Source organism: Microcaecilia unicolor, chromosome 5, assembly GCF_901765095.1.
Source record: "Microcaecilia unicolor chromosome 5, aMicUni1.1, whole genome shotgun sequence".
Taxonomy (NCBI): Eukaryota; Metazoa; Chordata; class Amphibia; order Gymnophiona; family Siphonopidae; genus Microcaecilia; species Microcaecilia unicolor.
Genome location: NC_044035.1, coordinates 85,612,907 through 85,637,826, shown reverse-complemented (window position 1 = coordinate 85,637,826; position 24,920 = coordinate 85,612,907). Strand labels below are relative to the sequence as shown.

At 43.0% G+C, this 24,920-nt stretch overlaps 1 protein-coding gene across 2 annotated transcripts in view; it reads left to right on the top strand.

Annotated features, from left to right (window-relative positions):
- PAPSS2 (3'-phosphoadenosine 5'-phosphosulfate synthase 2) overlaps positions 1-24,920 on the top strand; it is a 112,500-nt gene that overhangs the window by 37,932 nt on the left and 49,648 nt on the right. For both annotated transcript variants that reach the window (XM_030203080.1, XM_030203079.1), the window contains exons 2-3: positions 16,088-16,202; positions 23,863-24,098. In XM_030203080.1, coding sequence (XP_030058940.1) covers positions 16,088-16,202; positions 23,863-24,098 — 351 coding nt within the window. The remainder of the gene's footprint in view (positions 1-16,087; positions 16,203-23,862; positions 24,099-24,920) is intronic.

Sequence of the window (24,920 nt, the reverse complement as noted above, 5' to 3'; positions counted from 1 at the left end):
TTGGCATGGCTGGAACAGGATACTGAAAGGGACTTGGCTTGGCTTGACTGGAACAGGATTCTGGAATGGGCTTGGTTTGTCTGGAACAGGATTCTGGAATAGGTTTCTGGAACGGGCTTGGCTTGGCTGGAACAGGATACTGGAACAGGATTCTGGAACAGACTTGGCTTGGCTAGAACAGGATACTGAAAGGGACTTGGCTTGGCTTGACTGGAACAGGATACTGAAAGGGACTTGGCTTAGCAGGGAGCTGGGACAGAACTAGTTCAAACATAGAGCAGGAGCAGAACCTGGCTTAAACACACAACAGGAACAGAACTTGGCAGAAACAGAGCTCAAGAGCCAGGAAGCAAACATAGCAGGCAAAGGATTAAGCAGACTAAGGGAAGACAAATAAAAAAAGAAGCAATGTGCTTACAAGCATCCACAGCTGGAAAGGGAAAGGCCAGGTAGACTGAGAGGCAGCAGACACAGGTGCATTGTAGTGAAGTAATCAGGGATGATGCTGGCTTCTACAGACTCTCAGAATTAACAGACAGGAACTACATACACAGGAAACAGAACAGGGAAAACAAGAACAGAGCTTGGCCAAACACAGAGATTGGCTTAAACACAGAGCTTAACTATAGCAAGAGTCAAAAGCAGGGCTAGACTAAAAGCAGGAGCCAAAGGTAGAGTCAAACAGATACAGACACCAAGGGCAGGGTGTGGCTCTAGAGCCAGGCTTTCAGGATCAAGGTACAAAAGCAAACACACAGAAACAAAGCAAATCATTGAAGCACAAGACTCAAAGAAACACAGAACAGACCTTCAGGAGCAAGACTTTCAGGAACAAAGCCAAGCAGGGAAACGATCTAAACAGATAACACAAGATTAAGAGACCTCTTGCAAAGGCAATGTAGGAAAGCTCCCTAGGTCCTTATAAAGGAGTAGGCTGATGATGTCACAAGTAGGAAATGAAGCAGAAGCAGGGAGGCCAAAGTGAGGCTTGGCTTACAGGAAGAACAACAATAGGGAAAAAAGCACACTGGAGAGGTCACAGAGCTAGATACAGAGAAACAGTAGGTCTGAACATAAGGGCACGGCCACAACCGTGACAACTTGTTCAAAATACAGCTATTAAAGTACTTCATGGTAGCAAGAACTTTGATCACATAACCCCTCTTTTCTTAGCAGAGCACTGGCTCCCAGTTGCACACGGAATACCCCTTAAAATTCTAGTATTAAGTTATAAGATTCAGTCCTCAGGTTCTCCAGCATTTTTGGCTAACCATCTCATACCCTACTGTCCCACTTAAACTCTTCATTCTTCCCAAATTTAATATATAGCCCATCGTTTCACCTTGTTCATCTTGACACTATCCAAAACTCTTGTTTAGCATCTTGCATGTTCTTTCTGGAATTCCCCCCCCAATCTACATTTAAAGAACTCCTTCACCAAATGTAAAGCTTTGCTTAAAGCTTACTATTTTTCTGTGGTGTTCAGACTGCCTTGCAGAACTGATTGTTTCTTCCACTGATTTTCTTTTTCACCCAGAAAGGCCTGCATTTCCCAACTGAATGATGCCTTGTTCTAGCCTTTTCCTAGCATTCTGTCTTAGAAAATGCTGTAAGTTTTTCCTCCCAGTAGTCTCCCATTGTGTTACCATTGTGTTTACATTTTGTGTTTGTATTGTCCACCCAGTTCCCTTATTATTTTATCAAGATATTGCAAACTGCTTAGAATTTTATTATATAGGTGATATATCAGATAAAAATGAACCTTGAACCTTGACTGTATGAACTGTCTAGTTTTCTCATCTATACCAACTACTCAACTCTACAATCCCTTCCTCTCCCTCAAAGATCCTCTGTACTTGCTCCATGCTTTCTTGAATTCATACACAATCCTCATCTTCACCACCTTTACTAAAATTGTTCAATGTATCCACCACCTTTGTTCTTGTTGTTGTTAAATGCCATCAAGTTGTGTCAACTCATGGCAACCCTGTGGATAGTGCCCTGACCTAAGTTTCATCATCAAGTGGCATCCATAGCTATTATTTATTGATCCATTGCTTTGCTCATCTTCTTTTGTATTGATCTTCAACTTTTCCAAGCATGATGCTAATGATCTTTCTGTTTCATAATGTGTCTGAAAGTTGTTATTTGAGCTTCCAAGAAAAGCTGAGGTTTGATCTCCAATACTGATTTATTCTTCAGGCAGTCCATAGTACATTCAATATTCTTCTCCAGCACCATAATTAGATGACATCAATTTTCTTCCCATCTTGCTTCTTTACTGTACAACTCACGTGGAAAACATGGCCACACATTGCATTAAAATGTATGGTGATGAGGCTATTAAGTATTTTGCAGGAATGCAGAGAAGAAAATAGAATGTGGGGTCAACTGCCCCACCGCATTTCTCTTCACTTTCCCTCATTTATCCAAGTTCAGAGTTACTATTGCATCTTTCTTTCTAGCAGGAGTGACTTCAGTATCAAGCTGAGGCCAGGCAGTGGGGCTAGCCCAAACACTGGACCTAAGTTCAGCCACAGGGGTCCAGTGTCCACAACTAGGCACCTGAAGAGGTAGCTCACCTTCCTAACAAATAAACAATGGCGTCCTTTTACTAAGGTACCCTGAAAAATGGCCTGCACTGGTGTAGATGCATGTATTGGATCACACAGGTCCATTTTTCAGCGAAACCTGCAAAAAAGGCCTTTTTTGCCGAAAATGGACGTGCGGCAAAATTTAAATTAGTGCACGTCCATTTTCGGGCCTGAGACCCTACCGCCAACCATTGATTTAGTGGTAAAGTCTCGCACGTTATCCAGGCGGTAATCATCAGCACACAACACTGCCGATTACTGTCTGGTTAGCGCCGTGTGCCAGAAATTTTCCAGCACGCTTAGTGGATGCACATAAAAAATTAAATTACTGCCCGGGCCACGCGGTAGCCAGGCAGTAGTTCCAAATTGGCGCATGCTGGCCGCGCATAGGCACGTAAGCAGCTTAGTAAAAGGGCTCCAATGTGTAGGGATTTCAAAATTGTAAGAACAGGAGAACCAATAACAGAGTTCCTATGATAACTGCACAAGCAACCCAAGGGTTCTCTAGCCAGTTTTCAAAGGTTAACACAGTTTGTACATTCACAGCTGTAATATGTGCACACGTCCTTGAGAAAATACTACCTTCGTTGCCAAGTGATTCATACTGCAAACAACTGCTGGCAGTAATGCTCAGTTCTTTTGCATTTTCTTATGATATGTGCAAATATGCTACAGAGATGCTATGCTATATTATGCATTTGTAACCCACCTTCTCCCGGTAAGGTCCAAAGCAAAGTCAGAAATCAAGAATCTAGTGAACAGCATTAGGAATATTACAAAAAGAATATGATATAGTATTTCAATTTTTATGTTTATGAAAAAAGATTTGTCTTCAATTATCTTTGAAAAGATAAGAAGAAGGTATTAACCGGATAATAGAAGTAAGCGAATTCCAAATTTTAACACACTGAAAACAGAATGAACTTTCTAAAAAATCATTTTACTCTTAAACTTGAAACTGATTGAAAACAGAGTAGACCTCGATTCATTGTGCAGCTTGCTCAGCCTACCAGAGGAATCCCTGAAACTTTTAGAAGACTGTCCAGAATTTTATAAAGTAAACAAGAGATCACACACATAGGGAAAGGGAATGGAATTTGATAAACTGCCTTTCTGTGGTTATAATCAAAGTGGTTTACATGTTGCATACAGGCTCTTATTTTGTACCTGGGGCATTGGAAAGTTAAGTGACCTGCAGCAGGAATAGAATCCTGTTCCCCTGGTTCTCAGGCGGCTGAACTAACCATTAGGCTACTCCTCAGCTATGATATACCTTATATTGCAAACAGGAAGTAATCAGGCATAGGAAATAGTCATAAGTACATAAATACATAAGATTTGCCATATTGGGACGGAGCAAAGATCCATCAAGCCCAGCATCCTGTTATGACCAATCCATGTTACAAGTACCTGGCAAAATCCCAAAACAGTACAATACATTTTATACTGCTTTTCCTAGAAATAAGCAGTGGATTTTCTCCAAGTCCATTTTAATAATGGTGTATGGACTTTTCTTTAGGGAGCTATCAAAATCTTTTTAAAACCCCACTAAGCTAACTGCTTTGACTACATTCTCTGGCAACGAATTCCAGAGTTCAATTACACACTGAGTGAAGAAATATTTTCTCCGATTCATTAAAAATTTACTACTTTATAGCTTCATTGCATGGCCCATAGTCCTAGTGTTTTTGAAAAGAGTAAACAAGCAATTCAAGTCTACTCGTTCCACTCTATTCATCCTATATAATAATTCTCACCTCCAACGTTCTATGCGCCTTGCTGCCTGTGTCTGTGGCTTTCTTTGGAGTTGGTCTGCTAGGCTCCATAGATCAGGCTGACGTCACACGCAGCACTGACCAACCGCACGATAGCAGCACGAGGCCCCGTCCCTGCCGCCCTCACCGCCACGGCCCCCAAGGTCGCCGCTGCTCACCCCTCCACCCCCCCTTAAGTCGCCACTGCACCCCCCCTCCACCCCCCCTAGGGTCACCACCATTCCCCCCTCCACCCCCCCAGGTCTCCACCGCGCCCCCCTCCGTCCGCCACCCGGCCAGGCCCCCTGCATTGAAATCCCCTCCAGCCACCCATGTCCAGCGACCCTCCTCTCCCCTTGCCCCCTCCAGCCACCCATGTCCAGCAACCCTCCTCTCTCCCCTGCCCCTCCTCCAGCCACCCATGTCCAGCGACTCTCCTCTCTCCCCTGCCCCCCTGCAGCCACCCATGTCCAGCGACCCTCCTCTCCCCCTGCCCCCCTGCAGCCACCCATGTCCAGCGACTCTACTCTCTCCCCTACCCCCCCTCCAGCCACCCAGGTTGTGCAGCGAATTCTTCAGGGCAGGCAGGAAAGATCCCCAGTCTTGCCTGCCCACTGCTGGTGCTGACCCTCCCCTGTTGCCAGATCGCTCTTCAAAATGGCCACTGAGACTTCCAGCGGCGGCCTCGCGAGACTTCTGCTGAATGTCCAGAATATCCAAAGACAAGTAATTATGTGGCCCCCGCCACTAACCCTTCAAGACAGAAATGAGGTTCTAGTTCCCTTACGTTTATAAGAACAGAATATTAATTCTTATTAAGTTCTGGAGCTTTCTTTCCTTGGTTAGAATAGAATCCAGTGCTTCCTGTTTTGGAACTCTAGCAGAACCAGTCTACTGCTAAAGGCAAAACCTGGAGTGGATTCATTTAAGGAAACTGCTGGACTCGCTCAGCCTCTAGCAGCAGTGACAGAGTTAACTTCTATGTGTTGTTCTGACCCTCTGGGGGTTTCTGATGGAACTGGAGAGGAAAATTCACTAGCAGCAGTGACAAGAGTTAACTTCTATGTGCTGTTCTGAGAGGAAGATTCAGTTGGCAGTTGAGAGTTGAAAGTTGGAAGCAAGGAGCTGAGAGAGAACCAAGGAAGAGACTGGAGCTGATGTAGCTGGACTGTAGCAATCCACAGGATTCCCAGGAGCTCTTGTAAGCAGAAATGAACTGCTACAGAGCTTCAACCTAAAGAGAAAGGAATTTGCCTTATTTGCAGCAAAAGGCTCCTAAGGCCCTGGGTACTGAGTCAAGCTCCATCCTACCTGAAGCCAAAAGGGACTTTCACAGGAAAATTTCCCTGTAATCCTGTAGTTCCCTATAATTGGTTCTTTCAGGGCACATGTCCAGCTCCCTATGTCTGATTGGACCCGTTCTATTGGCTTGCCTTGTTCTCTAAACTTGCTGAGCAAGTTTCACCCCATAAGTACATAAGTACATAAGTATTGCCATACTGGGAAAGACCAAAGGTCCATCAAGCCCAGCATCCTGTTTCCAACAGTGGCCAATCCAGGTCACAAATACCTGGCAAGATCCCAAAAAAGTACAAAATATTTTATACTGCTTATCCCAGAAATAGTGGATTTTCCCCAAGTCAATTTAATAACGGTCTATGGACTTTTCCTTTAGGAAGCCGTCCAAACCTTTTTAAAACTCCGCTAAGCTAACCGCATTTACCACATTCTCTGGCAATGAATTCCAGAGTTTAATTACACGTTGAGTGAAGAAACATTTTCTCCGATTCGTTTTAAATTTACTACATTGTAGCTTCATCGCATGCCCCCTAGTCCTAGTATTTTTGGACAGCGTGAACAGATGCTTCACATCTACCCGTTCAACTCCACTCATTATTTTATAGACCTCTATCATATCTCCCCTCAGCCATCTTTTCTCCATGCTGAAGAGCCCTAGCTGCTTTAGCCTTTCCTCATAGGGAAGTTGTCCCATCCCCTTTATCATTTTCGTCGCCCTTCTCTGTGCCTTTTCTAATTCCACTATATCTTTTTTGAGATACGGCAACCAGAATTGAACACAATATTCGAGGTGCGGTCGCACCATAGAGCGATACAAAGGCATTATAACATCCTCATTTTTGTTTTCTATTCCTTTCCTAATAATACCTAACATTCTATTTGCTTTCTTAGCCGCAGCAGCACACTGAGCAGAAGGTTTCAACGTATCATCAATGACGACACCTAGATCCTTTTCTTGGTCTGTGACTCCTAACGTGGAACCTTGCGTGACGTAGCTATAATTCGGGTTCCTCTTTCCCACATGCATCACTTTGCACTTGTTCACATTAAACATCATCAGCCATTTAGACGCCCAGTCCCCCAGTCTCGTAAGGTCCTCTTGTAATTTTTCACAATCCTCCTGCGATTTAACGACTGTGAATAACTTTGTGTCATCAGCAAATTTTATTACCTCACTAGTTACTCCCATCTCTAGGTCTTTTATAAATATGTTAAAAAGCAGCGGTCCCAGCACAGACCCTTGGGGAACCCCACTAACTACCCTTCTCCATTGAGAATACTGACCATTTAACTCTACTCTCTGTTTTCTATCTTTTAACCAGTTTTTAATCCATAATAGAACACTACCTCCTATCCCATGACTCTCCAATTTCCTCTGCAGTCTTTCATGAGGTACTTTGTCAAACGCCTTCTGAAAATCCAGATACACAATATCAACCGGCTCACCTTTATCCACATGTTTGTTCACCCCCTTTCTCTCTCTATCGGTTCTGGAGAGTTAGTCTGCAGCATATCTCCTCTGTGAACTGAAACTGCCTATACAGTATTGTGCTGTATTACCCCCTTCAAGCTACTGTGACACTAACAAGATTTTACCAGTGTAAAAGTATAAATAACATTATTATACATTGTTTTGATGAATTTCCCAGCCTCTTTTGCTTGGTGGAGAACACAGTCCCAGTCCAGCACACTTGAACCCTAAGTTATTTTTTTCTTGTTTGATTACTGCATTAAAGAAGATTTTGGTTTAAGAGTTCTGAGTCTTCTCAGAGTGATGTTCTATACTCTGGTGGTTTAAACTGCATACCAATCACCCCATTGAAAGGGCAGAACAAGGAATGATGCTGGAAGAATGTAATGGTTGATTTTTACTTGTTTTGAGATGATTTGTGTTCATCTGATTTGTTCTTTGCTGGCACCCTGTCAGAGCATCACAATTTTCCAACAAAGGAATATGAAACAAAGCAATTAGAAAAGTGATATCAATGAGATAACTCTTAAAACATAAGAGGTTTTCAGATGACATTTTTCCCTCTGTACTACAAAAAAATCCTTTATCTTTGCAGACAGACATCCCCCCATGTCACCACGTCAGAAATCCTCTCACCCCACACCTTCATTGTACACTTTACACCCTCTTTTTGGAGCCTTAAATATACGAACACACCCACTACACCAGCCATCCCACACTGACACACCTAACCTATGCGCACTCTCACACATAACACCCCCACTGTGCCCCAACATACACAAACCCAACTCTCACATGTCAGACATCTCATCTACAGTAGATACACACACCCCTATTGTTTTAGGTAACCCCTTCCTAACACACCAAAACCCTGTCCCTGCCCCGCTATCTACCTCACACAATGTTCCACAGATACCCCTAAATTTTCTAAGCGCTCCCCTTCCCCTCCCCCTCTGTTCTCCGACTGAAGCACTTAAGGGAATTGCCCTTGGGCCCCACTATCTTGGGGGCCTATCTTAATTTTTCTGCCTGGGTAGCATCATCATCAGTTTCAATTAGTGCATCATAGATATCACCTAGATGATAGCAAAGAGGTTTTACTGCATGAATTCGACTTTCCCATTTTGTTTCACTCAATGGTTTTTATCATAAAGTTAGGCACATGACCCTGGATTCTATATAGCATGCCGAAATCCAAGCGGATTCTATAACAATGTGTATAACTTAATTGGTTTAACAAGCCAATCAGCATTGTTAACAGCACTTAACAAGTAATAATGAGTACTAATTGACAATAAGTAGAATTTACACACACAAATCGCTAAGCGTATTCTGTAATGCACTGTGCCTAAATTTTAATAAGCGCAGGCAAAAAGGGACATGGTTATAGGCGGGGAAATGGGCGTTACATGGATGTTCTAAAATTTACATGCGTAATTATAGAATATGGCTCAATGCGCCTAAATCGACGTGCCAGGATTTACGCCATGTTTTTCTTGGTGTAAAAGGATACACGCAGTTTTAGGTGCTGAGAAACCAACTACGCGTATTCTATATACTGCGCCTAAATCTAGGCGCCACTTATAGAATATGCATAGGCGGAAATGGTTTCCATGTGGATTTTTAAGCGCTATATGTGGAATCCCCCCCATGGTGCATCAGAACTTCCCAACAATGTGCTGAAGCTGAGAAATATACATATACACATTGCAGTAGGTCAAAGGAAGTTGCTGCCTATGAGCAACACGTGGCAGCTTCACTGACAACCAAATCATAGAGCGGCCCTTTTACTAAGCCACTTAGGCGCCTATGCATGCCCAATGTGCGTCATTTTGGAATTACCACCCGGCTACCATGTGGCACGGGCGGTAACTTCATTTTTTACACGTGCCCACTATGCACACCAAAAAATAATTTTTATTTTCTGGTGCACTGCGCTAACCGGGCGGTAAAAGGCATTGTTCTCGCATAGACCATTACTGCCCGGTTAACGCGTGAGACCTTACTGCTAAGTCAATGGGTGGTGGTAAGGTCTCAGACCCAAAGTGGACAAGTGCCAATTTTCATTTTGCTGCACGTCCATTTTTGGCCAAAATATTAAAAAGGCATTTTTAACAAGTGCACTCAAAAATGGATCTCCGTGCTTCCAAAACATGCGCCTACAGTAGCCCAGGCCATTTTTCATTGCATCTTAGTAAAAGGATCCCAGAATGTACAAAGCAAAAAATAAGCAAAGCTTGTGAATTAATATCAAAAATCCTTCAATGCACACCATTTTCTTTCCCCTTTATATTGCAGCCTTGACCATATAAGTTTTCAGTAGGGAATGACATCTCTTTTAACTGGTGAAAGATGGTGGCGGTCATACCAGCATTTGTTGCAACGAGTGGCACAAATCCCGAGAAATGTTCCTTTATCTATACAGGCTCTCAGTTCTCAAGGTCTGAAGCTTTGTCCACAAAGCAAAGGATCATGGTCATTTATTCAACTTGGCCTACAACTGATGTACCGTCTAGAATGATTGAAATGTATTTGGCAGCATAAGCAGCTGTTAGAATTTCTTTGATAGCATTGAATAATAGCCAAATTCTGTATGTCTTTCTCATGATAGTGGTCTTAGCATCTCTTATCTTGCAAAAACACTCATTCATGACTGGGTCAAAAAGGCGATATTCTACAGATTTCAGGAAGTTCTCATATCAAAAATGCCCCTCCACGTGATATAGCAAATCTCTTTATTAAATGGGAAACCTCATTTCCTTGTATTAGTGGAAAAATCACCCCACAGTCTGTCTGTCCACTGGAATATGGTTTATCTCAGTCATCCTGACTTGAAATAATGTTGCCATTTACTTGTTGTTGAATCTCTTCAACTTTTTTTCTAAGAAGTTTACTCAGGTCGGTGGCACTAGGTTTTAAACTCTCTACCAAGGTTATTCTTTCCACTGATTTTTCAATAGAGTTAATCAGATTAAATAACTTTCTCTGGTCAATTTGGAACTTGCCAATCAAATTAGAATAATATTGTTTGGATTTTTTTATTTGGGCTTTATACCTCAGATTAGCATTTCTCCGGGAAATTTTATCAATATCCAATTTCATTTTGTGCCATTCTCATTCTAGCCATCTACAAGCTCATTTCATATTAACAAGTTCCTCTGTAAACCACGATGTGTTTCTATGATAGAATCTAGTGTTAGTTGTTAAAAGTGCAATTTTATCCACTATTTTTTCATTCATATCATTTCAGTTTTTTTAACATTATCATGGGTCCTTCACCTCATGGTCCAACAAAGGATTTATTTGAGACCAATATAATTCAGCCTCAATTTTGCCTTGTGAAGTATAATTTTGTAATGGTCTTTTGTTTGACTAGTCAGTAACTAGTGTAAAAGGCTGGCGTTGGGAATACAGGATGTCCGTATTGAGTTTCTGAAATTAAGTATATATCTTGTACTAGTCTAATGGGGATATAGTAACTGTTGTGCATTGAGAGCAAGTTGGATTATGATTCTGTCAGTAAAATAGGAGTTTACAGAGTTTGTACCAGCTCCAATTAAATCAGAATGCTGATACAAGGTTGCAAGTGGCATGGCATTACATCCTTCCTGTAAAAACTACATTGCTACCAGTACATAAGTAGATAAGTATTGCCATACCGGGACAGACCAAAGGTCCATCAAGCCCAACAACCTGTCTCCAACAGTGGCCAATCCAGGTCACAAATACCTGGCAAGATCCCAAAAAATACAAAACATTTTATGCTGCTTATCCCAGAAATAAGCAGTGGGTTTTCCCCAAGTCCATTTTAATAATGGTCTATAGATTTTTCCTTTAGGAAGCCATCCAAATCTTTTTTAAACCCCGCTAAGCTAACTGCCTTTACCACATTCTCTGGCAAAGAATTCCAGAGTTTAATTACACATTGAGTGAAGAAAATTTTTCTCTGATTAATTTTAAATTTACTATTTTGTAGCTTGATTGCATGCCCCCCAGTTCTAGTATTTTTGGAAAGAGTAAACAGGCGATTCATGTCTACCCATTCTACTCCATTCATTATTTTATAGATCTCTATCATATCTCCCCTCATTTGTCTTTTCTTCAAACTGAAGAGCCCTGGCTGTTTCAGCCTTTCCTCATGAATTCATCCCATCCCCTTTATCATTTTCGTCACCCTTCTCTGCACCTTTTCTAATTCCACTATATCTTTTGTGAGATGCGGCAACCAGAATTGAATACAATATTCAAGGTCCGGTTGCACCATGGAGCGATACAAAGGCATTATAACGTCCTTACTTTTGTTTTCCATTCCTTTCCTAATAATACCTAACATTCTATTTGCTTTGTTAGCCGCCACAGCACACTGAGCAGAAGGTATCAACGTATCATCAACGACGACCCTGTAGAGAACCAGTACACTACAGGGCCAAATTTAAAACTTTATCTCTGATTTTAAAGGCCCTTAGATTACTGTAAATTAGCCCTCTATGCACCTTAGAGGCCTCTAAAGGACCTCTCAAGCAGTGGCGTACCAAGGGTGGGGGCGGTCCACCCCGGGTGCACGCCGCTGGGGAGGTGCCGCAGCGCTCGCCTGTTGCCCTGTCTCCGAGTTCGCAATTCGCATGTGTTCACTGCTCCCTCTGAGTCTGCCCCGGAACAGGTTACTTCCTGTTCTGGGGGAGACTCAGAGGGAGCAGTGAACACATGTGAATTGCGAACTCGGAGACAGGGCAACAGGCGCGCGCCGCGGCACCCCCCCCCCAGCGGCGTGCACCCGGGGGGGTGTCATTAAGTTGGGGGGGAGGTGTCATTTTGTCGGGGGGGGGGGGTTGCGCTGCACCCGGGGGGGGCGCATCGGCGATCCACCCCGGGTGTCAGCCAGCGTCGGAACGCCACTGCTCTCAAGGAGTATTGCTAACTGTTCCCTCATTAAAGGAAATCACACAATGTGACACCCGCCAGTGAGCCTTCTCAGGAATAGCCCTCGCACTCTGGAACTCACTCTCAGAGGGGCTTTGCCTAGCTCAAGACTACCTCTACTTCAGGAAGTAGTGAAAGACTGGCCCTTCTCCTAAGGCTTTAATAGCTATTGCAGCTGATGATCCGTTCACTCTGCACCTGGACTAGCTTGCTGCACACCCTGTAACCAGAGATGGGGTCGTTACTTTTTAAAAGTACTGGCTTCAAAAGTAGTGAAGTAAAAGCAGAAAGTCTTATCCAAAAAAAAACCTCAAATAAAAGTAATAAAGTACAGCTCTTAAAGCTACTTTTTTTTTTTACTACAAAGTATTCTTAACAAGTTGGACCACAGAATCTAGTATGTTTACAAGCAAACTTCCAGGGGATCACCCAAGGTCCTTCCTAGAAAATAAAAACAACACCCTGAGCATTGCAGTGGGCAGAAGAAGATTAATACACCTGTTAGAATACAAAACAAACTGGATTAGTACAGATTTTTCCTACACAGACACTTGATGCTAACCTGGCCTTTTTCACACATGTAGCTCCTCATGAAGTATAGAATAAGTAACCCCAGCTTCTTGGGGGTTCAGTTTAATTTTTGTCTACATATTTCTATTTTTAGGGCCATGTTTACTAAGCCACGCTAGCATCTTTAGCGTGCACTAAAATTAGCACACGCTAAACGCTAGAGTCGCCCATATGTTCCTGTGGGTGACGTGGAGAGGCATTTTTGAAAGGGACATCCAAGTTGCAATTTGGACATCCTTGCAAAACGGCGAAATCCAGGGGCAGGGAAACCCATATTTTTGAAACAAGATGGACGTCCATCTTTCATTTCGAAAATACCGTCAGAGACATCCAAATCCTTAAATTTGGACGTCCCTAGATTTGGTCATCCCTAGACATGGACGTTTCTGACTTTCTGCAATTTTCGAAACCAAAGACGTCCATGTCAAACACAGCCAAGTGCAAGCCATTGGTCATGGGAGGAGCCAGCATTTGTAGTGCACTGGTCCCCCTGACATGCCAGGACACAAACCGGGCACCCTAGGGGGCACTGCAGTGGACTTCATAAATTGCTCCCAGGTACATAGCTCCCTTACCTTGTGTGCTGAGCCCCCAAAACCCACTGCCCCTAACTGTACACCACTACCATAGCCCTTACGGGTGAAGGGGGCACCTAGATGTGGGTACAGTGGGTTTGTGGTGGGTTTTGTAGGTCTTGCTGTTTCCTCCACAAATGTAACAGGTAGGGGGTTATGGGCCTGGGTCCGCCTGTCTGAAGTGCACTGCAGTACCCAGTAAATCTGCTCCAGGGACCTGCATGCACTGTCATGGACCAGAGTATGACATCTGAGGCTGGCTTAACATATTTTTAAAGATGTTTTTTGAGGGTGGGAGGGGGTTAGTGACATTGGGGGAGTAAGGGTAGGTCATCCCCGATTCTCTCCAGTGGTCATCTGGTCATTTCAGGCACCTTTTGTGCCTTAGCCGTAAGAAAAACAGGTCCGGGTGAAAACGTCCGTCAGGGACATCCTTGTTTTTTTCGATTATGGGTCAAAGACGTTCAAGTGTTAGGCATGCCCAAGTCCCGCCTTCGCTATGCCTCCGACATGCCCCCTTGAACTTTGGGCGTCATTGTGATGGACTGCAGTTGAAGACGTCCTAAATCGAGCTTCGATTGTACCGACTTGGACGTCCCTGAGAGAAGGACGTCCATCTTCCGATTTATGTCGAAAGATGGACGCCCTTCTCTTTCGAAAATGAGCCCCTTAGTGTTTAGCACGACCTAATTATTAGCGCACACTTAAAATGCTAATGTGCCTTTAGCGCTGCTTAATAAACAGGGCCCTAAAAATAGAAATATGTAGACAAAAATTAAACTGAACCCCCAAGGAGCCATACTCTGCATACATCTGCTGTTTCCTGCATAAACTTTTTTTTTTACATGTGCATTAGGAAACTGTGTACCAAGCTTCAGTGCACCGCTGTAACAAGCAGATTAATAATCAGCCTCGGAGATTTAAAAAGGACAGAATCAGAGCTAGAATGTACTTTTCTGAGGGTCAACCAGAGTGTATATCTTGGTAAGCATAAGAGAAAAACAGCAGGGCGATTTACTGCCAAGCTACGAGATAGGAGTCCTGGAACAGACTTATTTGGCTAGTGAAAGGCAGGCATGCTGATTCAGTCTCCTATCACACTTTGCCAAACAGTCTGTGGTCTGGCATTCAGTACTTTGGTGATAAGAGTTATAAACCCTTGATAAATTAATAGAATTAATATTAACTTTATGCTCCCTCTCTCTCTCTCCCCCTTATCAGGTTGCCTGTCTCTTGTCTTTGTTCAGCCCTTTAGCTGATCGTTCTGCTTGATTATACCAGAAAGTAAAAACCATTTGCTGGTGATTTTGTATGTTCAAATTGCAGACTATAATATATTTCTGCATGTACAAAAATATATACCTCTTACAGATGTGCACATACCAAAGATTAAGAGGTCCTTTTACTAAAGCTTAGCACACTCATAATGTTGCATGCCCTAATTATACCTTTGGGCCATATGGCACTTAGGGCCAAATTCTATTTAATGCACCTACAAAATCAGCGCCGAAAAAAAACGCACTTAGCACAATTCTATAAGGGGTATGCATCCTTTATAGAATCACGCTTAGTGCAAAACCACACCTAAATGTAGGCATCTGGAATTAGGCCTGCTATGAGCAGGCCTAAATTGATGTGTCTACATTTAGGTGCAATTCTAGATTTATGCGCACAAATTCTGGGAACGCCCCAGAATCCCTCTAACCATGCCCCCATACAGTTACATTGGATTGAAGTTAGGCACATATTGGATGTGTGCGTAAAATCATAGGCGCATATCAAATGAGCACCTAACTCCTAATTAAGTCCAATTAGTGCAGATAATTGGTTGTTACTACCCAATTATCAGTACTGATTGACTCATTATTCAATTAAGTTACACACATAAATTGGATGTGTGCCCAATTTAACGTGTGTAACTGTAGGCACCATATACAGAATTTGGAGGTTAGCGAATGCCGATATCCATTTGAGCATGCTAAGCTTTAAAAAAAGGGCCCCTTAGTTATTCATACCCCTGAAGTAATCTAAGGAAATATTTCTTTATGGAAAGGGTAGTGGCTGTGTGGAACAGCTAGCAAAGGTGGTGGGGATGAAGACTGTATCTGAATTTAAAAAATCATGGGACAAGCACAGAGGATCTCTAAGAGAGAGAAGGGGATTGTAGAGCTTCTTAGTTTTTATTAATAGGGTAGACTGGATAGGCTGAATGGTCTTTATCTGCTGTGATTTCCGATATTTCTGTGTTTAATTTTGTCATGTTATTTCCACATGATCTTGAGTACTGAGCAGGATATAAGTTCAAATTCTGGGCTACCAGACTAGCATTTTTGATCCAGGCTTCCTTTCCACGGGTGATGTGTGAGTTGCAGTATTGAGAGAAAAGTCAACTCAGGACCTGTGAGTGAGTGAGTCGTCAAAGGCTCTATCCCCGCCTTCCCGTCTCTTGTTTCCTGTTACCAAGGGTTCCCATGCAGTGTGGGCCATAGCCAAGTTCTCAGACCTCACGCTAATTTTCTTTTGTTACTGCAGATCTGAGCAGCTCCAGGGTGGAGACCGGCAGGTTACTTTGATTGTGGTTGCCCTCTCCACCTCAGGGTTGATCAGGGACAGCTTAGGCAGAATTAGTTTTCTGTCAGGTCATATCAGGTTACTAAGTTAGTAGCCAAACAAATGCTCAGAGGGAGTAACCTGCATGGAGCATCAGGTACAACCCTAAACAAAGGTATAGAGGGGATAACCTGCATGTAGTGGCAGGTACAACGCTATCCGCCTTCCTGTGTCAGACTAGTTGGATCATACTGTTCTTTATCTGTTGTAAATTACTCTGTTAGTATGCTACTTTCTCAAGCATTTTGTTCTGTGAATTAAAGCAAAAAGTAAAAGATTTGTTTTCTCTCTTAGAATCAACAGAGGGCAACCAATGTAGTTTACCAAGCCCACCATGTGAGCAGGAGTAAAAGAGGACAAGTTGTTGGTACGAGGGGAGGATTTCGAGGCTGTACCGTGTGGCTTACAGGTATTTGTCTTCTTCTTGTAAATCATTTGCTAAGCGTGGTGTTCAGAAAATCTCAGTGTAACATGAAATGACAAGTACATTGATTTACAGGAGGAGCCTCGAAATTATCTCTAGTTAAATAAGACCGATCCACAGATTTGATACAGCAGAAAGAAATAAAGAAGGTAATTTGAGGTCAAAGAGGATTGTGTAACTCCAGTGTGCTACCTGGGTTGATCCTAGGTCAAAAAGAAAACTCTTAAAGGTACAGTGGTTGTGAGTTTACCTGTGCTTCCTTCTAGAACAGCACGTCTCAAGCCTGTTAATACTAATCTGGCACCTTCGAAATTTACAATAACTTTCCAACCAAGTGAAGAAGAACCAGATAGTTATTTTGCATCTAAATTAAATAAAATGTATTATTCATTTAATATATACTTTCATTGTGATCTGTTGAAACCCAACTTTAGCATAAATGACATTCCAGCAGACAGGAGTTGGTCTTCATTTGATCAAATCTCAGGTTCAGAACTAGTATTGTTTTAATCAATAGAATATCTCGATCAAACTGTCCAGTAGACACTTTTCCTTCTTATTTACAGAAAGATATTCCTGAACAAGCTTTAGATTAGATAGTCTAATTTGTAAATGTTTCATTAAAAACTGGCTGGTTTTCTGATTCTATGGGAAAAATTATATTAACTCCAATTCCAAAACAGGTTAATGGAGACTTAGCACAGACTTCTAACTACCAACCGATTGCAAGCATTCCTTTTCTCACTAAATTAACAGAATTTGTGGTCAGCTCTCAGTTAACAAACTTTATAGAATGGTTCAATCTTTTTCATAATTCCCAACAAGGATTTAGAACTTTTCACAGCACTGAAACTTTGTTGTTATTTTTAACATCAGAAGTTAAAAAATCTTTATGTGCTAATGGAAATATGATTTTGTTGCGGTTCGATATTTCGGCTGCATTTGATACTATGACTCATGTTTTACTACTAAATTTACTCTCTTTCTTGGGATTAACGAACACTGTTTTTAAGTGGTTCAAATTGTTTCTCACCCAAAGATCTTACTCAATATCAAAAGATAACTGTTTATCAACTTTTTGGTGTTATCCTTGCGGGGTCCCTCAGGATTCTCCCTGTCTCCTATTTTATACAATTTATATATGAGCACTTTGGGTCATATTTCTTTAGGTTCTGATGCAAAACTTTGGTCATATGCTGATGATATTTTTCTATTGATTTCCATTGACAATGTGAATGACATGTGTTACTCTCAAATAAATATTTATGTATCAAAAATAATTGAATGGTCCAGAGCCGTTAGACTAAAATTAAATGAAGATAAAACAAAAGTATTGTGGTTCGGCTTGGACCCTTCAACTATTCCTCAGTTATATCAAAGTTAGTGATGAACTTTCAATTCTAGTAGATCAGGAATCTAAGGTGCTAGAGGTGTTATACTTGACCATTCATTATCCATGGAATCTCAGGTAAAGAATATTATATGTAAAGCTTATTACGAACTCAAGCAACTTCGCTTAATATGTTCTTATTTCTCACATGAACACTTTCAGATTATAGTGCAGCTATCAATTCTTCCATTATTAGATTATGGCAATTCTTTGTGTCAGTGGCGTTCCTAGGGGGGCTGACACCCGGGGCGGATCGCCGATGCGCCCCGCCCCCAGGTGCAGCGCCCCCCCGGAACAGCGTGATGCCCCCCCCCGGCGAAAGAACCCCCGATCCCCCGGCAAAAGAACCCCCCTGGGTGCACGCCGCTGGGGGGGGGGGTGCCGCGCGCCTGCCAGCTCTTCGTTTTCATGCTCCCTCTGCCCCGGAACAGGAAGTAACCTGTTCCGGGGCAAAGGGAGCATGAAAACAAAGAGCCAACAGGCGCGCGGCACCCCCCCAGCGGCGTGCACCCGGGGCGGACCGCCCCCACTGCCCCCCCCTTGGTACGCCACTGCTTTGTGTGTAGGACTCGTGGCCAAACAAATTTCTAGGCTACAGATGATACAGAACTTGGCAACCGGGCTGATATTTAGATGCTCAAAATATGATAGAGTTTCTCCATTTTTTGGCTAGGCTACACTGGTTGCCAGTCCTGACTAGAGTTAAATTCAAGGTATTATGCCTAATATTTAATTGTCTTCAAGGGTTTTGTTCTTCTGATCTTGTGAACTGCTTTAAGCTGTTAAAAAGCACAGTTATTATCAAGGTCATGTAACTGTTTAAAGTTGGCTTTTCCATCAGTTAAAGGAATTCATTTTAAGTCTTTATTCTGTAGATCTTTTACATTTTCCTCAGTTCGTTTGTGGAATGATTTACCTACAGATTTGCATTCTTTATCAAATGTATTTACTTTTAGAAAGGTTTTAAAAGCACATTTGTTTTCTAATTAACTAGCTGAGCTAGTACTAGTTTTATTTTTAAAAGTTTATTGTTACATCCTGGTGAAATGCATCAGTACGTCTATGTTATCTCATCTTGTATTCTGTAATTGAAGATTTGGTGGGTTATAAATCCCATATAACATAACATAACATAACATAACATAACATAACATAACACACCAGTCATATTCAATGCCAGTGTCTGCATAGCTAAGCAGTCAGAAAGGACCACACAAAAACAGGCCTATCTTTGCCCACTTAGCTGTGTGGGTGCCGGCACTGAATATCAGCCAATATCTGCATAACTTCCAGGTCAGCAGCTGACCTGGCTTTTCAGTGTTGGTGTTTAGGCTTAATTCTGCCCACAGCTTAAAAACTGCTGACTGTCACAGGATGAACATTAACATCAAAACTCCTTCCCTGTGATTGGCAGAGGGGAGGCCTGCTTAAAAGGTGCAGTTCTGTAACTGTTATATTACTGTGAATCTGTATTTATATATTGTAGTTGGAACAGTGCCCTGCGCCAGCTTCATTTCTCTTCCTTCTCCCACCACATGCAGAAATTTCATTTTTACAGAAAAGGACTCCTTTCCTATGACTATAGCTGCTTTTTATTGCTCCGCCCCCACAGTCTTCCCATTGGCTAGATCCTACCCACAGTCTCCACTGCTACTTATCCTGGAAACAGGAAGGACTACCTCACTCCCACAACTGATTGGAGAGCTGCAGATAGTTTTTAACATGAATGTAAAAATTAGGAGAATCCTGAAAAAAGCCAGACAGTTCCCAATTCTAACCTCTTTTGTCCTGACCTGTTTTGATGGAGTCCCCCTAACTTTGGACCCTAGGTATGTTCCTAATTTGCCAACGCCTTAATCTAGCCTGCTCATGATAACAGATATTAGTTAGCAATACACATAGCAACCAATAAGAAACCAGTGCAATTCGGTCAATTTTACAGTAGCACTAAAAATGAAGAAAATGAAATATTTATATCTGAATAACTTAAAAGGCAGTACATCAGAGCTAGGGAATTATTTGTAATCTCTGTGTACATGTGTGTATGTGGGTGGGAACAGGGGTTAAGTACCGCCATTTTGAATGGCAGCAGCACTGGAGACAGGAACGAGTAGGCAATGCTTCTTCATTTCGACTTTTAAGGTAGGTGGCAATGGTCTGGGGAGTTGGAAAAATACAGATCCACTAGACTACCAGGGATTTATTTTTATGTCAGGGGTAGGAGGGGGGTCCATTAGATTGTGTTTTGGGAGCAGAGGGAACGGGTTGGGTCAGGGGACAGAGAGAAGAGGGCCCTCTTCTTTTGAGAGAGGGGCAGGGGGTGTCGAGTTAGATTTGGGAGGTGGGAGGGGGTCATGCTCTACTACCAGATCTTCTTTTTTTTTTTTTTAAGCTGGCTAAATCCTCTCAACTAACCTTTCTACACTCCCTCAGACCTACTATTCAAGTTGTTGCATTGTGCTCATGTTAAAGTCTTCTGTATGGAGCCAAATAACTAATAGCTTCATTACCATTCATCTTAATATGCTGTGCACTAGTGTCCTACGTGCGAATTCTCATACTTATCTTCTGCGTGAAACATTTACCTGCATTGTGCAGCTGTAAAATTGCATACAGAAGTCTCTCTAACTGCATTCATCCATCTGTGCTACCTTTCCTGTATTGGTCCCTCCATTTGGAAAATTCCAGTTTTGCAACCTAGACCTAGGCTGTGTGGGCTCAAGCTCCCAAGGATCATGCAGTCCAGCTATAGAGATCTCCTCTCTCTAAAGAGCCTGATGGTGTTTACCTAAAAAAAACTGTGAGTAATATCTTATTGCTGGGAAGTAGGTAAACAGCAGACAGATTCTAGAAATTGGGTCTTGCAGAAATTTATGGCAACAAAACCCATAGTTGAGGGGAAATTATCTTGAATGGTGCTATTAGGAATGTTATTGATCCAGCACCTGTATGGATAAGAGAAAATTAGCACAATAGGTAAAGTAACTCAAATTTCTCTTGGGTGAAGTTCTTCAGACTGCTGCTGCTTGGCTGGGGTCATCTCCTTCATGTTGACACTTTCTTCCAGACTTGCTGATGCGGGTTGAAGTTCTGTCCTATTTCCCAAATAACCCTGTCTTTATGAGTTTGGGTCTTTCCACCTTTCTGGTATATGTTACAGCAGGGGTTCTCAAACCAGTCCTGAGGACATACCAACCCAGTCTGGTTTTCACTATATGAAAATCTATCTCATGCATATTCATTGTGGGTATCCTAAAAGTCTTACTGCCTGGGTGTGTCCAAGGACTGAATTGAGAACTCCTGTGTTACAGGCTCAATTGATTATAGATAGTAAATGTCATCAATAGATGTCAAACTCGGCACCTAACCATTGTACCTTTATCCAGGAAATCTAGACTGCCTCAATCTTGATTGACTGCACTTTTTGTCCTTTAGATTGTAAGCTCCTTTGAGCAGGGACTGTCTTTCTTTGTTAATTGTACAGTGCTGCGCAACCCTGGTAGCGCTTTAGAAATGTTAAATAGTAGTAGTAGTAGTTATATGTACAATGTGCTGGAAAGTCCCTGTTTTACACTTCAGATATCATTCCTCTTGAGATCTGTTCCAAGGTGCAAGGAATCAAACCCTTACCAGATTGCGTTAGCCCAGGGGTTCTCAACCTAGTCTTCTGGACATACCCAACCAGTCAGATTTGTATGATTTCCCCAATGAATATGCATGAAATATGAAATAAATTTGCTTTCACTACCTCCATTGTATACAGAACTATCTCATGCATATCCAGTGTGGGTATCCTGAAAAACTGACTGGCTGGGTGTGTCCTGAGAACTAGCTTGAAAACGCCTGCCTTTGCCTAATGCCTTTCTTATACCAATCCATATAATTTCTACACAAGCAGTGGCAGTGAGTTATATGCTGCTTTTAGTTTCTCCTCATTGATTTTACTGAACACTGGTGAAGTTTATTTTTCCTCCACACTTCAAGCCGGTGCTGTCCCTTCTCCCAAAACCACACACACACACACACAGAACTTCATTAGATATGGGTAACATACCCTTTTATGTGTGTATATTCTCAGACAATATTATAAGCCACTGTGCATATAAAACACTATTTTACCCTCTGGCCTTTTGGCATTGGAGGAATCAGATACATCTTCTGGTCTCTTGGGAGGCAAAGGGAACGTTTAGATCTAGGAAGACATTCTTGCTTATATGAAATCCTTATTTGGACACTTTAAATCCTCATGGGCGCAGTCTCATCATTAATAACCTATAAAGAGGTGAGGAAGGAGGGGAGGAGGAGGGAGAGAGGATGACGGAGGGAGAAGGGGACAAGATATATATTTTTCTCTCTTCTTTGTTCTTATCAAGGGTTTGTTGATGTGGAGGTAGGGGCGGGGCTTTAGGAGTGGGTTAGGGTTTCTGTCATCTATGGAGTATGTATCTAACTGCACTGAGAGAATGGGGGGGTTAAGGTTGTATTGTTGAAAGGTTATACTAATGGGGAGAAGGGTGAAAGGGGGTTTGGTTGTTTCAAAGAAAGGGGGGAGTACACGGGGAGTTGTATTGAACTTAGATGTTATCTTCTAAGATGCGGGGGGGTTAAACAGTTTATCGGTTTGATGGCAAAAGGTACTATGGTTTATTATCATGTATACTTAGCTTTTACACAAGAATGTGTTTATTTTTTTTTTTGGTGCTTTTCCATTTGTGCAGTGTCAAAGTTGGATTGTCATCAATAAAAATGTTGAAACATAAAACACTATTTTACCTGAATAAGGGGTCTTTTACTAAAGTGCGCTAGAATTCTTAGCTCATGCTAAAAATCAGCTGGAACTAAACACTGAGACACCCATAAGAATATAATTAGCAAATCAGCGTTTAGCGCTAGCTGATTTTTAGTGCGAGCTAAAAACATTAGCGCACCTTAGTAAAAGACCCACTAAATGCCATATAAAATTACTCCCTTATTGAACAAGTTTAAGATCTATTATTTCAGTGTTCCAGAAAGGACCATTTCTGCACCGACTGAGCCAAATGACTAAGGAGAAAATAACAAGATAAGGGAGAGGATCCCAGAATATATGCAAATAAAGCATTGTGTTGCTGTAGCCCAACTGAGGCTGAATGTAAATAAATTGGAGGCCCAAAGGAGCAGGAGGAACCTACCAGGCCCAAAAATTAAAAGATTGGTATCAGTGGCTGTTGATTTATAGTGCTATGGAAGGCATAACACCATTCTTGATCTGTTCAATACTTGCTGTGACCAGTGGATTTACCCCTTAGGTCTATAATTTTAGAACCTAAATGTAAGTGCCATTTGCTTGCTGTACACGTTCAGTGATATTGTAGAATGTGAGCACACAGGACACGTAGGGCCGAATTCTATAAATGGTGCCTAAAAAATTGGCGTGGGATAAAACCCACTTAAGCACTATTCTATAAGCCGCACCTAAAGTTAGGCATGGTTTATAGAATAGCACTTAAGCACAAAAGTCATGCGTAAATTTAGAGGTTCTGCCTGTTTTTGAAATTTGAAGCTAAGCAGCTTTATTTTTTCCCCATGACCCCCTCCTCCAAGCAAGAGGGTGCGTTGAACAGTCGTGCAGCTGTCAGCTCTGCCAGTCCCCTGTCCTGGAACAGGAAGTTGGCATTAGAGGGGGCAGGAGAACCGCAGATCCAACTGCCATGCGACTGCTCAGTGCTCCCCCTTGCAGTGGCGTTCGTGGGGGGGGGGGCAGTCCGCCCCGGGTGCACACTGCTGGGGGGGTGCCATACGCCTGTTGGTGCCGCTCGTTCTGTGCTCCCTCTGCCCCGGAACAGGTTACTTCCTGTTCCGGGGCAGAGGGAGCATGGAACGAGCGACACCGACAGGCGCACGGCACCCCCCTCCAGCAGGTAAAAATGCACCCGGGGGGGGGGTGTCGCTTCACCGGGGGAAGGTGTCATTTCGTCCGGAGGGGGAGAAGCTGGAGGGCGCTGCACCCGGGGAGGTGCATCAGCGATCCACCCCGGGTGTCAGCTGCCCTAGGAACGCCACTGCCCCCTTGCTGCCTGCACCCAGAGTGGACCGCCCCATTGCCCTGCCCTTGGTACATTAGAGCATTTTGGCACCCAAATATGGGAGACCTTTATGGCACTGACCCCTTAATGGTTATTTCTCCTAGTCAGGGAGTTATTTTCACTTCTCTTTCCTGACTAAGGTCTTTCAAATGCTCCAGGCTTACCTCATTCTTGTTTACCTGTGCTATAGGTCTCTCAGGGGCAGGGAAGACCACCATTGGATTTGCTCTGGAAGAATACCTGGTGTCTCATGGCATTCCGTGTTACTCACTTGATGGAGATAACATTCGCCATGGCTTGAACAAGAACCTGGGCTTCACTTCTGCAGACCGAGAGGAAAACATTCGCCGTATTGCCGAGGTGGCAAGATTGTTCGCTGATGCTGGACTTGTTTGCATTACCAGTTTCATCTCCCCTTATGCAAAGGTAAGACTGTCTGCCTCACTGCAGCACTCCAGCCCGACTCTTTGCTTGGGTTTTGAGCTTGCATTCTCTGACTACAAATCTATAGTGTTAGAAGAGTCCTTTCCACTTAATCCTGTTTACTCATTTCTTTCCCCTAATACGTCCTTTTTTTAAATTTAGCTTGATGTTGAACACTTCTCACTCTGCATCTGGCATCCTTCTCTTCCTCTGCTACACCCCCTGCCCTGGTCTGGTATCGCTTTAGCCTCCCCCCAGCGATCCTCTATATATGCTGGTGGGTCGCCAGCAGAGGCAGTAATGAAAACAGGCTGCCTCTGGCTGGTGCTGCCAGGGCCTTTCTTCTGTTATGCCACACCTTTCTGATGCAACATCCTGTGGGCAGGACACAGCAAAGGAAAGGCCTGGCAGGGAGGCTGGAGACAGCCTGTTTCCATCGCTGCCTCTGCCAGTGATGCACTGTGCATTTAGAGAACTGCTAGGAGGAGGGCTGGAGAGACAGGGGCAAAGGAAAAGATGGATGCTGGACTTGCAAGGGGGAGAAATGCTGGATCATGGAGGGGAAACAGATGGAAGAAAGAGAGAGAGAGAGAGAGAGAGAGAGAGACCTGGAGCAAAGGAGAAGGGAAAGAAATGGGGAGAGATACTGATCCTGGTGGAGGGGGAGGAAGCAGAGTGAAGAGAGAGAGACAGAAAGAGAGAGACCTGGAACAAAGGGGAGTTTGAAGAGAGGGAGAGAGATGCTGGATCTTGGAGGGAGCAGAGAGAAAGAGAGATAACTGGAGCAAAGGGAGAAGGAAGAGAGGGGGATGCTTGACCTGAAGG